The 17213-nt window shown below is 56.5% G+C and overlaps 1 protein-coding gene across 3 annotated transcripts in view; it reads left to right on the forward strand.

Annotated features, from left to right (window-relative positions):
* OGDHL (oxoglutarate dehydrogenase L) overlaps positions 1-14981 on the forward strand; it is a 30329-nt gene extending 15348 nt beyond the window's left edge. Inside the window, exons 10-25 of one of the 3 annotated variants that reach the window (XR_010935886.1) lie at positions 374-553; positions 684-812; positions 1688-1867; positions 2142-2294; positions 2848-2950; positions 3488-3616; positions 4678-4828; positions 5888-6015; positions 6956-7134; positions 8492-8563; positions 8676-8801; positions 8906-8978; positions 10321-10484; positions 10667-10821; positions 11283-14027; positions 14657-14978. Coding sequence is in view for 1 of the 3 variants with exons in the window: in XM_067710205.1 (XP_067566306.1) it covers positions 374-553; positions 684-812; positions 1688-1867; positions 2142-2294; positions 2848-2950; positions 3488-3616; positions 4678-4828; positions 5888-6015; positions 6956-7134; positions 8492-8563; positions 8676-8801; positions 8906-8978; positions 10321-10484; positions 10667-10821; positions 11283-11406 (2046 nt within the window). In the remaining 2 variants the exon portion in view is untranslated. Of the gene's footprint in view, positions 1-373; positions 554-683; positions 813-1687; positions 1868-2141; positions 2295-2847; positions 2951-3487; positions 3617-4677; positions 4829-5887; positions 6016-6955; positions 7135-8491; positions 8564-8675; positions 8802-8905; positions 8979-10320; positions 10485-10666; positions 10822-11282 lie in introns of all 3 variants that reach the window. The other 2 variants (XR_010935885.1, XM_067710205.1) reach the window with 2 other exon arrangements.
* The last annotated feature ends 2232 nt before the right edge of the window (positions 14982-17213 follow it).

Genomic DNA, 17213 nt, shown 5'->3' on the forward strand with positions numbered 1-17213 from the left:
CCCGTGGTCTCAATGCCAATTAAGAGCCGCCCTTCATTTCTGTGCCTTCACTGCTGCTGGCTGGCCCCTTCCTACAGGTGCCTTACCCCTTCCCCACTCTGCCATCGTTAATGCGGAGAGGATGGTTGTTGGTAATGTGGAGGGGCCCCAAGAAGGGAGCCAAGGCCCAGGGAACCTGCCTACCTTTCTTAGGCCAGCCTGGAGGGCAAGAAGGGCGTTGTGCTGGGTTTGGGGGAAGGATGCAGGTGTGAGTCAGGGACAAAACAGCCTTCCCAGGGAGCAGAATCCCGGGAATGTCCCAGCGCCACTGTAAGCTTGCATGTCTGGGATAGGGTGGGGGGGGAGGTTCATCACAGGCCACGTCAACCTTCAGGGCTCCGGAGATGTCAAATATCACCTCGGCATGTACCATGAGAGGATCAACCGAGTCACAAACAGGAACATCACTCTGTCGCTCGTGGCCAACCCCTCCCACCTGGAAGCTGTGGACCCCGTGGTGCAGGGGAAGACGAAGGCAGAGCAGTTCTACCGCGGGGATGCTCAGGGCAAGAAGGTGAGCTTGCCTGGGCCCTGAGGTCCTGGGTTCTGAGGGGTAGGCTCTGAATCTCTGAAGTCCAGGAGCAGGGCTGGGCTGCACGGGCTGGGGCATGGGGGCCCCTCCTGGCTTATATCCTGCCCTGCAGGTCATGTCCATCCTGGTGCATGGGGATGCCGCCTTCGCTGGCCAGGGTGTGGTCTATGAGACCTTCCACCTGAGTGACCTGCCCTCTTACACCACCAACGGTACCGTGCACGTCGTCGTCAACAACCAGGTGAGGGCCTGGGCTGTGTGCTGGGCCCTGTCAGTGTCCTCCATCCCTGAATCCAGGCAGCACTTTGAGGGGACGAGTGAGGCATTTCTGGGTTTAACCCCCCCGCTCTGCTACTTACCAGAGTGTGATTTCAGGCAAGATGCCTGATCTCTCAGCCTCGGTTTCCTGGTCTGTGGAACTGGGAGGTGTATACATCTGTCTGTCTTTGTCTCTGTGTCTCTCTGTCCTTCTCTCTGCAGCCCCCTCCCCCCATATTATGTATGTGAGAAAGCAGTAAGGGCAGAGGAAGATGGGTATAACCAGCACCGAGGCTGAGCATGTAACTAGATGCTGCCTTGAGCTCCATGTGACCCAGGCAGTCTTAGAACACAACTCTCACAGCCTTTGCTTTTAAAAAAGGTAGCTGTGGTTAATAACAGCTCTTCTTCTGAGCCTGTAAAGCCCTGGGTTAACTACCTTATTCGCATATTAAGTCATTTAACCTTCACAGTATAACCCTGTGAGGTAGGAATTTAATGAGCCCTTTTAATCGATGAGGAAACAGGCTTTGGGAATTAAGTACCTGGCCCAAGGTTGTACAGTTAGTAACTGGTGAGACTGGGTTTTACCCCAACTTGCACTCCCCACTCCCACTGTATAAAAATGATTGCAGGAGAAAGAGCAGAAACGATTCCCCTGGTGTTACCGCCATCCCCGTGGGACCCGCGGCTACGTCTGATTTCGAGGTCATTCACTGTTAGCCCATCATGTCCCCTGCACCTCCTGAGCACAACCGATGGACCTCGATGCAAAGGCGCCTCTCCCCTGGCTCCCTGGCCCTCTGGTCTCCCAGGCGGCTGCTGCTGTCCAGCTCTCAGTGCCTCCTGCTTCTGCAGATTGGCTTCACCACGGACCCCCGGATGGCCCGCTCCTCACCATACCCCACCGACGTCGCCCGTGTAGTCAACGCGCCCATCTTCCATGTGAATGCAGACGACCCAGAGGCCGTGATGTATGTGTGCAGTGTGGCGGCCGAGTGGAGGAACACCTTCAATAAAGACGTCGTGGTGGACCTGGTGGGTCTGGGGAACTGAGGTGGAGGTGCTCAGACTGTCCCTGCCGTGGCAAGTGCGCCGGGTCTGCAACATCTTTGCTAGTCGGGGCTGAGCGGCAGGTTTAGAACCGCTGAGCACCATCTCTGCAGAGGCCTGGGGGTGGGGCATTTGGTGATGGGTTGTAGTGGGGGCTGGTGAGGCCTCACGGATGTGGCCTGCCAGGTGTGCCCCAGTTGTGCAGTGACTGCGCCAGCCACACCACCTGGGCGCGGGGACCCACCCTCTGTCCCTGCAGGTCTGTTACCGCCGGCGTGGCCACAACGAGATGGACGAGCCCATGTTCACGCAGCCGCTCATGTACAAGCAGATCCACAGGCAGGTGCCTGTGCTGAAGAAGTACGCAGACAAGCTCATCGCCGAGGGCACCGTGACCCTGCAGGAATTCGAGGTGGGCCGGTCAGCGCCTGGGATCAGCCTGAGGCGGCTGCTGATGTCATCAGCCCAGTGCTGGGCACTGGCGGTTTATAGAAGTAGCCAATATGGTCCTTGTCCCCACTAGCCCCCAGTTATCGAGGGGGACGGAGGACCAGAGACATTTACAGTCTGGTGGGGTACAGGGAACGCTGCGATGCATGGAAGCCCATCCTCAGGCCAGAGTCCAAGAAGGCTTCCTGTAGGAGGTAGCCCTGAGCCGGGTTTGACCCCGTAGTTATCTGTGGATGTGCTTGCCCTCCCGCCTTCAGGGAGCTCTCAGAGCAAGGACTGTGAGTCTTTCCTGCGTTCCCCCAAGTCCCTTGCTGAGTGCAATCATCTGAACTCTTTCCAGGATCCCCCTGCACTCTGGGACTTTTATTTCTGGCCTTAAGGTCCCTGTGGGCCAGTGGGCAGACAGTTCCTCTAGAACGTGGTGAGAGGGACCAGGGTTTATGAGTCTGGGTTGACTCAGCCTCCGGCTGCCCAGGGCATCGTTGCCTCAATCCAGGCCTTCACCCTGATTTCAGGAAGAAATCGCCAAATATGACCGGATCTGTGAGGAGGCGTTTGGCAGGTCCAAGGATAAAAAGATCCTGCATATAAAGCACTGGCTGGACTCCCCCTGGCCTGGTGAGTGAGCAGCGTGTGGCTAAGAGTGATTTGCCTGGGCCCTGGGCTCTGGCACTGGGACCAGGACTGGAGTGATCCTGAATGAGGACAGTTGCTGCCCAGCCCAGAGGCTGTGGGCTTTGTCCCTGAGACCCCTGAGGCTGTGTGGGACTGCTTCCTGCAGGTGGGGTAGGCGGGAGTAGAGGGAGATAGTGCCGCCCTCGGGACACATGTGATGAGCTGCTTCCTGGAAAGGGCTGGGTCAGGGAGGGTGGACCGCAAAGTGGAGTGGGCCCTGGGGGAGGGGTGCTCAGCGGGCCTCTCTGGGGCAGAGCTAGATGGCTGTGACCCTGGGTCCAGGGAGGGGCCTCGCAGGTGCCGGAGGGGAGGATGTTAGGTGGGTGCTGTCAGCTGTCCCAGGTCCCCAGGATGGGCTCAGGGTTTGAGTGCCATTGGGGTTAAGGGAGTGGTGGGCCCCTGAGTCCTGGGGAGACAGTCTGGCCCGGGGAGCTGAGGCCCCACTGCCACACACAAGTCACAGAGCCTCTGCCCTCTCAGGCTTCTTCACTGTGGACGGGGAGCCCAAGAGCATGACATGCCCAGCCACGGGTATTCCAGAGGACATGCTGACCCACATTGGTGAAGTGGCCAGCTCTGTGCCCCTGGAGGACTTTAAGATCCACACGGGTGAGGTTGCTGTGCAGGCTCCAGCATGGGCCACTGTCCCAGACATCGTGTCCCAAGGGAGATGGCGTCAGGAGTCAGGGAGGCCCGGCCCTCATCTTGACTTGGTCTTGGGTAGATCAGCGGAGCTGTCAGTGCCTCCCTTGTGCCCCATGAGGTGCCTGTGTTAACAGCTCCTCTCAGGGTGAGCAGGTGTGGATGCCACGCTCCCAGCTGGGTGCTGGTGACCAGGCTTCTGTGGGACACCTTGTATTTTCCCAGTGCCTTTGCCGGGGGCATCCCTGCATCAGGCAGAAGGAGAGCAGGGAAAGAAGGGCTTCCCATGGAGGGGGCGGTTGGGCCTAGAATGTTGGGCGGCAAGAGTGCTGGGCTGGGTGGATGACAGAGGGCGACCCTAGGCTAGTAGGTGGTCACTGGCTGCGCCTCTTGGCCACGATGGTGTCCATCGTGTCCTCTGCTCAGGCAGCCTGGAGGGCCCCCGCGATGGTAGTGGGGTCCCCGTGCACCCTCTGAGCAGCCTGTGGGCGTTCCAAGAGGATTCCTCCACGTGCACGTGGAGGCCCAGGTGTCTTGGGGCACCGGCTCTGTGCAGTCACACAGGGTCTGTGTGGGTGTAGGGCTGATGGGAGCCCAGCCTGGGCCGGGTGCCTGGGCTCAGATCCAAGCACCTTCATAGCTATGTGATCGTGAGTAAATGAATTCCTTCTTCTGAGCGTGTCTTCTCATCTAGGGGTGGGGGAGTTTGGTACCTCTCCCGTGGGCTTATGGGAAACGTCCCTGAATCAACGAATGCGGCGTATACATGTGACGGATGATCGCCTAACGGTGCCTGCTCCTTCCCGCAGGGAGGGAGGCTGGTGGGGATGTGGGCTCAGGCTGGCCCTGTGTGTTGGCTAGAGTGGTGATGCTGGAGGAGGGGCCTCCTGCATCCTGCCGGGGCCCTGCTCGGTGGGAGGGGTGTACACTGAGTATATACACACCCGGCCCAGGTCCCAGGGACTATGGCTGTCCCAGATGGGGTGGCCAAGCCCTGTGGCCCTCAGGCTGGCCCTCCCCTCCCGCAGGCCTCTCTCGTATCCTGCGGGGCCGTGCGGACATGACCAGGAAGAGGACAGTGGACTGGGCGCTGGCAGAGTACATGGCCTTTGGCTCCCTGCTCAAGGAAGGCATCCATGTGCGGCTCAGTGGGCAGGACGTGGAGAGGGGCACATTCAGGTGAGGGTGGGGGGCTCTGGGCCCTAGGCCCTATGGGCATTAGCCTTGTGCCTGGGGGGAGCTGAGAGCTCAGCTGCGCTGGGGATCTCTCACAGTCGGCCCAGGGCCTCTGGAGTGGAGTGGCCCTTCCTTCTCTTCCTAGACCTTGTCTGGGAAGCCAAGGAGGTGTTCTCAGGTAACACTATCAGCACACTAGCCCCCACCCTTGGGCCAAGCTGTCTGAGGGCTGCTAGGCTGCCTGCCTCTCTGTCCCCACGGGGCCAGCGTGCAGAGCTGACTGTTTGGCCCAAGCTGTTGGTTGATGTCAACCCTTGTGGTTATCTATGGTCCTCAAGATCCTTTGTTTCTCTTCTGTGAACTACTGTCAAGCCAGCTCCCTGCCATCATCTTGCTTGTTCGCAGTTCGGTTTTGAGTCCAGATGAGGGACTTTACACTTGCCGGTTGTCCTCATTACATTTCCTCTGTGTGGGACCCCAGATGTTTGGGATCTCAACTCTGTCTCTGCCATGTTAGTGAGTCCTGGAGTGTGGCTTCCAGTATTCGACAGGCCATCTTTCCCACGTCCCACTCCCTCATCACTGCTGGTCTTGCTCCAACCAGGGTACAGAGGGCCACTCCACTGCACCCTGAGTGGCATGTCAGTCCTCACAAGGCTTGGGGTTTGGCCAGGGGGGCCCCCCTTATGCACAGGAATTCCTGCCTCCTGTAAACCTGGACAGAGCAGGTGAGGTGGTAAAGGGGCTAGCAGGATGGGCAGGGAGATGGTGCCCCTGGGGTGTGGCCTCCTAGGGTCTCAGGCTCCACCCAGCATCTGGGAGGTCGGCAAGGCAGGTGTCATCGGATCCCTCCTTAGGGGAGAAGCTGAGCCTCTCACGCCTGTGCTCCAAGACCCCCGGGGCGTGTGTGAGGGCACCAGTGGGAGGGGCGGCTGCCCAGAGGAAGGACCAGATCGCTCTGGCTTTCCACGGCCTTCTTGATGTCGCCATCCTGTGGGACTTTGCCTGGTGTCCTGCTCAGTCCGCCCGCCTCCCCTCCCTTCCTGGTCTGTGTCTCTGCAGTCACCGGCACCACGTTCTCCATGACCAGGAAGTTGACCGGAGGACGTGTGTCCCCATGAACCACCTCTGGCCTCACCAGGCCCCCTACACTGTGTGCAACAGCTCCCTCTCGGAGTACGGAGTTCTGGGTGGGTCAGAACTCTGCCTGCAGGTCGGGCGGGCCCTGAGATGCTTGGGGACCAGAGAGGGTCTTGCACCTCAGGGTGTCTGTTTTTGTTGTTTTGACCGTGGTCTGGGGCTGGGTGGGGCCGAAGAGGCTCAGAGGCCCCTGGGTGGACCTGAGTCCTCGGACAGCCCTGAGGGACAGTGGTTGGGCTGCCCCCACCTGAGGCCACATCAGAGATGAGGTCCTGTCCCATCTGGCCCCTCAGAGAGCCCAGATGGGGGGTGGGGGTGCACTCTGGCCTGGGTGGGAGCTCTGGATACCAGAGCTTGTCCCTGGGCAACAGTGGGCCCAGACAGAAAACCCCATCGAGTCCACTGACTGCTGCTGCCACTGACCGGCCCTGAGCCTGGCCTGGCCACCTCCACGTTCCTGTCTGTCTTGCCCTCTGTGCCACCACACCCAGCAGCCCCGTCTCGAGGCCCCCTCCCTAGACTCTGGGCTCCCCAGACTGGCCCCCTGCACTCTCCCTTGGCTTGGCCTTTAGCTGGCCTGCTTCCTCCCAGAAACAGGAACCCACCGAGACTGGCCACCACTTCTGGGGAGCTGCCTCTGGGGCTGTTCCTGCCCGTTCCCCTCAGCAGCCCCGCCATATTTGGGGGGCCCCTTGGCAAATGGGCCCTGCTGCCTCCCCAGGGTGTCTTTGGAGTTGACTCCTGGCCTACATAAGGCTGAAGCTGGCTGTACGTGAGGTCAGGGCTGAGAGTGGCATCTCTGGGTGTGTTGCCGGCGGCCAGGAAGGGAGATCCTGATCTTTGGGCGCCAAGGAGTCCCCGGGCGCTTCTGTCCTGCTGGGAGGGACGGGCGGAGCAGGCAGCGCGTGGGAGGAAGGGCTGGGTCTGGCCGGAGCCACCACCACTTGGGGACCGTGTGTGACAGGCTCTGCCTCGGCGTCTCCCGTTTAGGCTTCGAGCTGGGCTACGCCATGGCCAGCCCCAACGCCCTGGTCCTCTGGGAGGCGCAGTTTGGTGACTTCCACAACACGGCCCAGTGCATCATCGACCAGTTCATCAGCACGGGCCAGGCCAAGTGGGTTCGGCACAATGGCGTCGTGCTGCTGCTGCCCCACGGCATGGAGGGCATGGTGAGGGCCGTGGGGGCGGGCCCTGGCCGGCCTGGGAGAGGATGGCTAGAACCTTGGCCACTTGCAGAGTTGAGGGGGGGGCATGTGCCTCCCAGTGCCCCGGAACCACATGGGTCTGCAGGGCGGGGCCTGCGTAGCTCTGTGTCACCGCTGCTGAAGTTGGTGATGCTACTGTTCAGCAGTAAACGGAACGGACATGCCTGAGTGCCTGCTTTGTGCCGGGACCTGTTCTCACTTTCCAGATGAGGAAACTGGGGCACAGAAAGGTGGAGTAGCTTGCCTAAGGTCACACAGCTAGTAGCTGAAATTTGAACCTATGTTGTCGGGGGAACCTCATGTGGGGGAGAAGAAGGATGTGCAGGCCCTCGGGGAGGGGAGGAGCACAGCATCAGGAGATGCCAGCCTGGTGAGTGTGTAGCCTGACCAGGTGGAGCGTGGGCAGGGCTGTGCTGGCTGCAGTGGATGGCCCCGAGGACCCACTCAGCTTGGACTGGTCACGTGGTCAGGGATTGATCAGTACTGCTCAGAGTCAGGTCTCCCTGTGCCGTGCACTTTACACGCCACGTATAATCCTGTGGCATCCTCACAGCTGGACCAGGCAGTCAGTTCTGTTCCTGTTTCACGTGCGAGGAGAGAAGGCCTGTGACTGCCCACGGTCTCCCAGATGTAAAGGTGGCTGGCATCTCACTGGGTGGAGCGTGAGTCAGGCTGGTTGCGGAGGGTTGGGCCGGCCTGGCTGGTGCCTGTGGCCATGGGTCCTTGGGGCGTCCCCACTAAGAGAGGAGCAGGTCACCCCTGTCCCACGGAGAGCCAGCTTGGAGGACAGTGCAGGGGTCCTTGCTGCTCTTATGGAGCAGAGCAGCCCCGTGGGCCAGGGTAGGAGTAGGAGTCAGACCTGGGTTTGAATCTGTCCCTTTCTGGCTGAGTGACCTTGAGGTTGTTTCTTAATCTCTTTGTCCCTCGCCTTCCTCATCTCCATCACAGGGCTGCTTTCACAAGACGAGAGAATAATCTGTGTGGGGTCCGTAGAGCTATGTCTGGCGCACCACAGGCACATAGTAAACAGTCACTGCTGTAGGTCAGAACGTTCTAGAGAAAGAGCATCTTGGCCGTTTTGCTTTTTCCTTCTGCCCCACATGTTCACACATGGCTGTGGCCGGACCCTCATCTGAGGCTACCTCCCTCCTCTTGTCCCACATTCCTGGTGCTTTCCTGCGGTTGACACTCCGGAGTGAGGGCATCTCCTCCACGAAGCCCTTCAGACTCTCCCCCAGGCCCAGGGTCCCCGTCCAGTGTGACAGATCCCCAGTCCCCCCCAAACGCTGGCCAGCCTGGGCCATCTGGCATTTGCTTCCAGGGCCCGGAGCACTCGTCAGCCAGGCCCGAGAGGTTCCTGCAGATGAGCAATGATGACTCGGACGCCTACCCCGTGAGTGTTGCCCGCCCTCCCCCAGGACAGGACTGCACGCTGCTGTGCCCAGCAAGGCCAGGGTGTGGATGCCACAGGCAGGCCACCTCCCAGCCGCACCCTGCCCCTCCAGGCGTTCACCCAGGACTTCGAGGTGAGACAGCTCTACGACTGCAACTGGATAGTGGTCAACTGCTCCACGCCGGCCAGCTACTTCCACGTGCTGCGCCGCCAGATCCTGCTGCCCTTCCGCAAGCCGGTGAGCCACCCGCCTGGTCGTCACCGGGACCGTACAGGGACCGAGTGCAGGGCACCCTGGCCAAGCAGGGGCGGCTGGCAGCCAGGCACGTGTTTCCCTTCCAGCTGATCATCTTCACACCCAAATCTCTGCTGAGGCACCCAGAAGCCAAGTCCAGCTTTGACCAAATGGTTTCTGGTATGTGCCTGGGCGTGGGGGGGCGGCGGCTGATGGGGGCCCTGGTGGCCCACGTGTGGCCTCTGCTCCCGGGACTCTTCTGTGCTTGCCTCTGTCTGTGGCTCTGTTGGCCCTGAAGCAGCTTCTGGCATGATCCCCGCCAGCAGCTGCGTTGGGAGGTTGGTGCAGCGGCCGGGTGGCTGAACCCACTTGGGTCACTTACGCGGAGCACCAGGGCCAGAGGAGTGCACTGGGACCCCGCAGCCTCCCAGCAGGGCCGGCCTGGCTGCACCAGAAGAGCTTAGAGGCAGGAGGCCTGGTAGAGGTCTGCTAGTTCGAGGGACACTGAGTATCAGTTCACTCATCCGTTGTTTTCTCTCATGAGCCAGACAGACATTTCTGGCCCTGGGGAGCCAGCGCCCCCTCCAAGAGCTCTCAGCCTCATTTAGCTGGGAGTCGGAGGTCAGATAAAGCACCCGAAGGGCCAGGTTTTGGAAGTGAGACGTGACCCAGTGGAGGATCAGGGAGGAGCAGGTGTGGGGCCTTGAGGCTTGGCAGAGCAGAGCTGTCTGGGAAAACGGTCCTGGGTTGTAGGCGGAGGGGCAGGGGCTGGCCAGGAGGACCTCAGTGGCGTGGACAGGTGCTTGTTCTTCACGTGTGTGTGTGGGCATCCCCTCAGATGTGGCGGGCGGCTGAGCCAGCTGTGCAGAGCTCTGGCGTTGGGCTGGACCGCCTGGGCTGAGTGCCTAGTACTGGTGGGCCCTGGCAGCCAGTGACCCTCTCTGCCGCAGTGTCCTCATCTGGGTTGCGGGGACCCTGCAGTACCTTCCTCAGAGGTTTTTGTAGTATTTTTAGTCTGGTGCCTGGCACATGGCATGAGCTCAGGAAGGAAAAATGGATGGGACTTGGGGATGGAGGCTGGCCTCTGGGGCTGAGAGGGAGGACTGTGCAGGGTTCGCCTTCCAGCTTGGTGACGGGGTGGATTGAGTGTGCCTGGGAGGTAGGCATGGCTGGAAGGGGAGCAGGTTTGGGACAGTGACGCTGTCAGATGCGGGTGTGACATCATCACCTCTGTCCCCTTCAGGGGCTCTCCCCATCATCCCCAGCGCCCCCCTGCCCCATCACCTTATTGTTGATGCTCCCAAGGCTCTGCCCTTGGCTCCAGCCACTGTCTCCACCCTTGTCCCTGTCCCCTGCTCCATTGTTTGGCTCAAGAGGTTCCTATTGCAGCCACAGGTCTAAATCTGGGGCTTGTCTTAGTGGCCAGGGAGAGCCTGGAGGTGCCAGGGATGTGGACCTGATTCCCAAGCTGCTCTGGCCCCTCTGGGAGCAGACGCCCCTGCCATGCCCTGTCGGTCCCCAGGGACCAGCTTCCAGCGGGTGATTCCTGAGGATGGGGCTGCGGCGCAGGCTCCCGGGCAGGTGCGGCGGCTCATCTTCTGCACGGGAAAGGTGTACTATGACCTGGTGAAGGAGCGGAGCAGCCAGGGCCTGGACGAGCAAGTGGCTATCACACGCCTGGAGCAGGTGCGCCCGAGCCTCTCAACTGCTCAGAGTGACAAGCAAGGTCGTATCGCCAGCCCCCTGGCCCTGGGCAGCGTGCCAGGGCTGGGGCCAGTGAGGGAAGCAGTGGCTGCTCTCCTGGGGGCCTGGCATGTGCATTTCCCCCTTCCCCTAGCTATTCCCTTCTTTCTCCCTGTCTGTCCCAGATCTCTCCATTCCCCTTCGACCTGATCAGGCGAGAGGCAGAGAAGTACCCGGGTGCAGAGCTGGTGTGGTGCCAGGAGGAGCACAAGAACATGGGCTACTACGACTACATCAGCCCGCGCTTCATGACCATCCTGGGCCGAGCGCGGCCCATATGGTACAAGGCTGGGTGCAAGGGGTTGCCCGCCGTTTACCCCTCACGTCTTCCAGGCCTGAGGCTCTGGGGGCTTGAGGCCCCATCCTGGCTCTGCCCACCCCATTTGCTGTGTGACCCAGCACTGGCCACTGCCCTTCTCTGGGCTGCATTGGAAACTGAGGAGTTGGGCCCCATAGTCCCTGCTGGCTCTGTGACTGTCAGTGACAGATCAGCTTCCCCATCAGGGATCCTCTTTAATACGGCCTTAGGGAGGGGAAACTTTTGTGTTTGTTCTGCAGCCAGAACTGAACTAGAGAACCTCCTGCGTGTCTCAAATCTCCTACCTTTGATCTTAGGCCAGTGACTTGGCCCCTTGGAACCTCAGGCTCTTCGTTTCTGCAGCTGGATTAGACCCGGTGCAGTCCTGGGGTAGCAGCAGGGCCGGGCTCAGCCCTCCGCTTAGCTTGACTCTCCTCCCCCAGGTATGTTGGCCGAGACCCAGCAGCTGCACCAGCCACAGGAAACAGGAACACTCACCTGGTGTCTCTGAAGAAGTTTCTGGATACTGCCTTCAATCTCCAGGCCTTTGAGGGCAAGACATTTTAGAGCCTGCCTGGGTCTTGCTGTGGGGTTGTTGAGGACGCTGGGGACATTAGGGACTGGCTGGCTCTTCTGCCCAGGAGAGGGACTGTCAGGGTCCCCAAGATAAAACATACCCATGCAGTGATTGAGGCCAAAGAGTAGGTACCGCTGGCTTCGGTATTATGCCACCTTGGGCCTTTGTGTTTATTTCAGAATCTCTTAGGGCTGAGAAAGCCAGAGGGGTCTGATAGATGGGCTGTAGTTGTAGAGTGTTTCCCCAGCTGCCCGGGTCTCTCTGGAGTGTTCGTGTGGCTTCTCCGTCTGTGTCGTTCATGTCTCTGCAGACAGCCAGCCACCCAGGAGCCCGTGTCTCTGGTCTCTCTGTCTCCCAGCCTGGTAGACTTGACTGCTGCTCACCCTGTCCTTGTTCGTCTGTGGATTCAAGAACTGTTCTCTTTTGTGCTCTTAGAAATAGAGATCTTAGCAATAACAACCAGGTGAAGCAAAACCATGCCAGGTGATTTATATGTGCTCTGTTTTATGGGGTGTGTCATAATAAAATATATGTCTGTGTGAAATACAGCCAAGGCTCACATGTACCAAAGTAGAAAACCAAATAACAGAGAAATTAGAAAATGCTTAAGGGAGACTTCCTGTTGTCACTTCATGTTGTAAAGTTGGGGGAAGAGGCAGATGGTTTAGAGACGGTGAGGGATGGGGGGAAAGAAAAACGAAACATGTAGGGGATAACTATCTGCCTCCTGTGGCCAGATTTTCCTTTGAGCACCAGGCGATGTTTGCAGATCTGTCGGCATTGCCAGTCTTTAGCCTTTCGTTGGTTTGCTTCCCTGCAAAGATGCTGGGGAAGCAGCAGCACAGGAGGGATGGTTTGCTTTCTGCAAATCATTTATTCCCCACTCCCCTTCTCAGAGCACTTCCTCTGTGCTAGACGCTGGGACCCAGGGTGAAAGAAACGTGTGTCTTGGAGCCCAGCACGGGAGATGGGTAAACAGTTTTCAGTTGGCCCTCCGTATCCGTGGGGGTTCCACATCCACAGATGCAAAAATACTTGGGGAAGAAAATTCCAGAAAGTTCCAAAAAGCAAACTATGTTACGTGGTATTTACATTGTATTTACAACTATTTCCTGGCATTTATACTGTGTTCGGTATTGTAAGTAATCTAGAGATGAGTTAAAAGTACGTGGGAGGATGTGTGTAGGTTACATGCAAATGCTGTACCATTTTATACGAGGGACTCGAGCATCCGTGGAGTTCGGTATCTTCGGGGAGGTCCTGGAACCAATCCCCCATGGATACTGAGGGGCTGCTGTCATTCACTGAATTGTGGGTTATGTTGGAGGTAAGTGCAGAGGGCTGTGGAAGTCAGGGAAGTCTCCCTGGAGATGATGGTGTTTGAAGAAAAGAGTCCTACAGGACAGCTGGGAGACATGAGCCTCTTATAGAGCAGACCCGGAAATACTGATTGATCATGGGGTTAGAGTGGGGCACCCTAAAGAAAAACATCAACGTGAAGTTGGAGGATAGGGTGTTAAAATTCCATCTGCTCAAGTACAGCTTATTGGGGTACACGCTGAATCACACTGCAGGAGCGTTCTCGGTGACATAAAGTAAAAGTAATTAGAGCTGCCACTTATAGGATGTGTGTCCTGGGCCCTCTGCTGGGTGTTTTGCATATATTACTAAATATTCTTTAACCTTCACCATGGCTTTGCATGCTGGGAATATACCCATTTTATAGATGAGGAAATCAAAGTTCACATGAATTTGCAAATAATTTCATGTGAACCTTGAAGTTGAGGGCCACTCGCCAAGTCGACTTGGCTTCTGTCTGTGAGGCTACACTGCTTCCCTTGGGAAATAACCTCTTCCCATAGCGTGTATTCCCGGCCCTGTGGAAATCTAGCAGTCTGGGGTCTCTCCCTGCAGCTGGGCTGTGGCAGTGAGTGGGGATGCCCTACTACACACTGCCCCTTCCTCACTCTCTGTGTAGGGAGGCTGCAGACAGGCTGGTGGGGACCAATTGCTGGGGTTGCCAAACTGAAGAAAACCAAACACATGAAACGAGGGCTCCAAACTCTACAAAGATAATAACTAACACTGGGAAGTAAAATGGAGCTCATGGAACAAAGGCTTTATATGAACTGTAATAACTTCAGAGGGCAAGGGAGATCTTGCTTCTATGAAACAGTAATAGACTATTAAAAAAAATCAGATGTTTAGAAAATAGCAAATATTGCCAAAACAAAGACATCAATAGATGGGCTGAATGAGTTCTTTCATTGTAAGCCACAGAAATGACCCCTGGAATTTGTATGTAGGAAGCCTGGGAGACAGCTCATGGGGTGGAGGGAAGTGACCCGAATAGATCTGGGGATCTGGGCAATAGAAACTAATGGAGAGCCTGGTCCGTGCTGTTCTAAAGTTGAATTCTTAGATTTCTAATCGTGTTCAATCATTTTTGTCACTATCCTTAAGAGTTAAATTCTAGGAAAGAATGTCTGATTGGCATTTCTCGGGCCACCCATATCTTTCTTGGAGTATTTTGACTGACAGCCTATCCAAGACTCTGTGCAACGAATGGAAGAGGAACTTGAAAATAAACTTGGGGTGTGGTTTCCAGGAGGTGAGAATATGGATGTTGGGCAGAACAAACTATAGGTGCCCACTCTACTTCCTCGGCCACGAGGTAGGTGTGAGAACAATAACAGCTGATATTTATCAAGTACTTACTATGTGCCAGTCGCTGTTCTTGGTCTCTTCCACCTAATTACACCTCTAAATTCTCACTGTGCCCCATGAGACATGTATTGCTTTCGTGCTACCCGTTAAGATGTTGAGGCTCAGAGAGGTTGAGTAATTTTCCTAAGGTCACATGGTTGGGATTCACATCCAGTTGGTTGGGGTCTAGTGTCCTTATCGTGAGCCTTTGAGCCGCAGTTACCTCTGGACTCAGGTGCTTCTTCATAAGGTCGATTGAGAGTTAAGTGAGGCAGTATGGACAGAGCACCAGACACAGTGGTCAGTCCATGACGGTTGTTCAGTGTCTAACCACGTTGGTCAGTGTGGGTCCAGCTGGGGTTCGTTGGGTTTTCTCCATATGTGGGGAGTGAGAGAAGGCGATGTGAGCTGTTTTTCCTTTGAATAACTAAGGAAACTTTCATAATAAGGCGGAATTCTCAAAAATTGGAGGCCAGAGTTGAATTGTGTTACAAATGATCTGTCTCCCATTCTGTTTGTCACCTCTCTTTCCAGCTGAAGTGCAAAGTGAAAATACTCTGCAGTCATTTCCTTCACAGAATTGCTGGACCCAAAAGAAAGGTCAAAGAAAACAGATGCTGCTTTACTGCAGAGGATCGTAAAAACCAAACTTCATCTTTTTCCTCATGGGAAAAGTAATATATGTCCTTTGCGTAATAAAGAAGCATTCCAGATAATAATAAAACATAATAACCCCTGATGTATTGACGGCTTCACAGTGCGCCAGGATCTGGGCTCTGCTCTGTATGTTCTTTCATTTTTATCCTCATAATAGTCACATAAGGAAGATGTTATTACCACCCCCATTTTATAGAGGAGAAAACTGAGAATTGTGAGGTGGAGTAATTTCTCGGCCACACAGATCCCAAGGGGGGGATTAGCATTTACACCCCGGCTCTGAATCTCCACCCTGAACTGTGCACATTGTGTTGGCGACAAAGAAAACAGCCATCTTTTTTTTTTTTTTTCCTGTGTCCCCATTCCATAAGTTGACACACATACTGCACTTTGGCCAACCTTCAAAGCATTTTCTCGAACATACATGTGCCCAGGGTTGTCGTGTTCAGTAAAGGGATTGGGGGTGGGGGCATTTTTTGCTGGGATCTTACAGCCTGTAGAAATAAATATATGCTTGGACCACCAAGGGCGCCATCCGGGCTGCATCTCTGCACGCCAGGGTGGGCATCACTCACGCTGCGAGCAAATCAAGCTGCCTGGAAAACAACAATCACCATGACAAACTGAACAAGTTGGGAGATGGAGTGATTTTCCCAAACATATCACTGTTGCGATCGTTTTTCTCAGGAAAGACTCCACAACGTATACTCCTCTTTCTTTGCCAGAAGCCCTAACATGTTCTGACAGCTTCACATCTGATGAAGTGAGTCCCAGTGTTCCCGACCACCTGTGCTGCCTCTCTCCCTTCCCCACCAGCACACAGCTCGGCCACGCTGTTTTCTGAGCTGCATCTGGGTCACGAAGGCAGACTGGGCTTGAGTCCTGACTGCCCAGCAGCCTTGTGGCCAGGGGCAAGTTGCTTCACTCTCTGGAACCGTTTTTAAGGCTCCAGATAGCAGGCTTGGTAGCCGGCAGTCTGTTGAGAACTCATTAACATACATGAAGGGCGAGGCATAGTTTCCTAGCTCAGAACAGCTGACCCAGGGGCGCCCTGCAGCCTGCAGCCCATCTTTTGCCTGGAATTGAGACAAGGAAGAGGAGTTTGCTGCCCGAGGAGAAAACAGGAAAGTGTTTGCTTCTGCCAGGAGGGTGAGGTGTGGGGTGATGGCGAGGGCCGTGCAGACGAACGTGAGGAAGACTGAAATCCCTTCCTGGGAGTATGTGATAGAAGCCCTCTCCCCTCTCCCGAGGGAAGCTTCCATAGATCCAACTTTGTGCGTGGCTGCCTCTAGGCAGGTGGGTTTATTTGGGGGCTCCCTGAGAGGAAGATGAGGTGAGTGCCAACAGTCAGCTCCTGCAGGGGTGAGGGTGGTGATTCAGGTCCCAGACTGGAGCGGGGGTCCCCGGAGCTGCAGCGAGCTGCCTCAGGTCCCAAAGGCCCTCCAGCTGCTCTGAGCCGTGGCTGGTTTAATCTTGGTGAGCACCCCTGTTGTGTTTGGTGGCTGATCTAGTGAAAAACGTTTTGGTTCCAGGTGACAGGAAACCTAACTCACACTGGCCTAAGAAAAGCCAATCACGCTCGCCTGGGTGGTGTCGTGCTCTGATTAGCCAGACACGAGTTTTCAGCTGCAGCAGAGCAGAGTTTGTCTTCCCAGTGGAACCAAGAGTAGGGGAGAGGTGGAGCCCTAGCGACAGGGCTGTTCCTGGAAGAAGGTGGAAGGGAAGCAGCAGAAGTGAACAGCCACTGCCCACCACAGTGGCCAAAGGAGAGAGCCAAGTCTTCTGTGCTCCATGGACCCAGAGGTTTTCCAGCTACCAAGAATCCAGGGGGACAGTTTTCTCTAGCAAGTCAACTGATCCCCAGAGGGAGATGCTAAGAAATTGTCAGCAACAGTTTGTACTAAGCATGTTTCTCCAAGGCATTTAAGCAATTTCCAACATGCTTTGTTAAGCGAGAATGCCACACTGCCCCTTCAGTAAGGGTTGATTGCTGGTATCTGAGCCTTCCATTGTCGACCAACGTGTCGTTGAGAGCTCACTGGGTGACGCTTGCTGTGCGCCAGGCTCTGGGGCAAGAGGCACAGCGACGTGAAAGATGACATGGCTGCTGCTTTGAGGAGCTCTATGACCCTCTCAGGAGACAGACACACGTGGATACAAGGTGCCAGGCATTTGTTCAGAGCCAGTGGAGGATGAGGGCTGCAGGAGACTAGAGAAGGGAGCCCACCAGGCAGTCGGGAGAGACAGGGATGAGGAAAGGCGAGGAGCCTTTTGAGTCAGGCAGCACATTTACCAGGTGAAGTAGGGCGTGACAGGAGTGCAAAGGCTTATAGACCGGGAGGGCCTGGTCTGGTCACTTAGGGCTGTGGAGCAGACAGTGGGCAAGTGGAGCGGTAAGTGAGGCCTATATCATAAAGGACTCTGATGCCCGGCT

This window comes from Pseudorca crassidens, chromosome 16 (genome assembly GCF_039906515.1).
Source record: "Pseudorca crassidens isolate mPseCra1 chromosome 16, mPseCra1.hap1, whole genome shotgun sequence".
In the NCBI taxonomy this organism is placed as follows: domain Eukaryota; kingdom Metazoa; phylum Chordata; class Mammalia; order Artiodactyla; family Delphinidae; genus Pseudorca; species Pseudorca crassidens.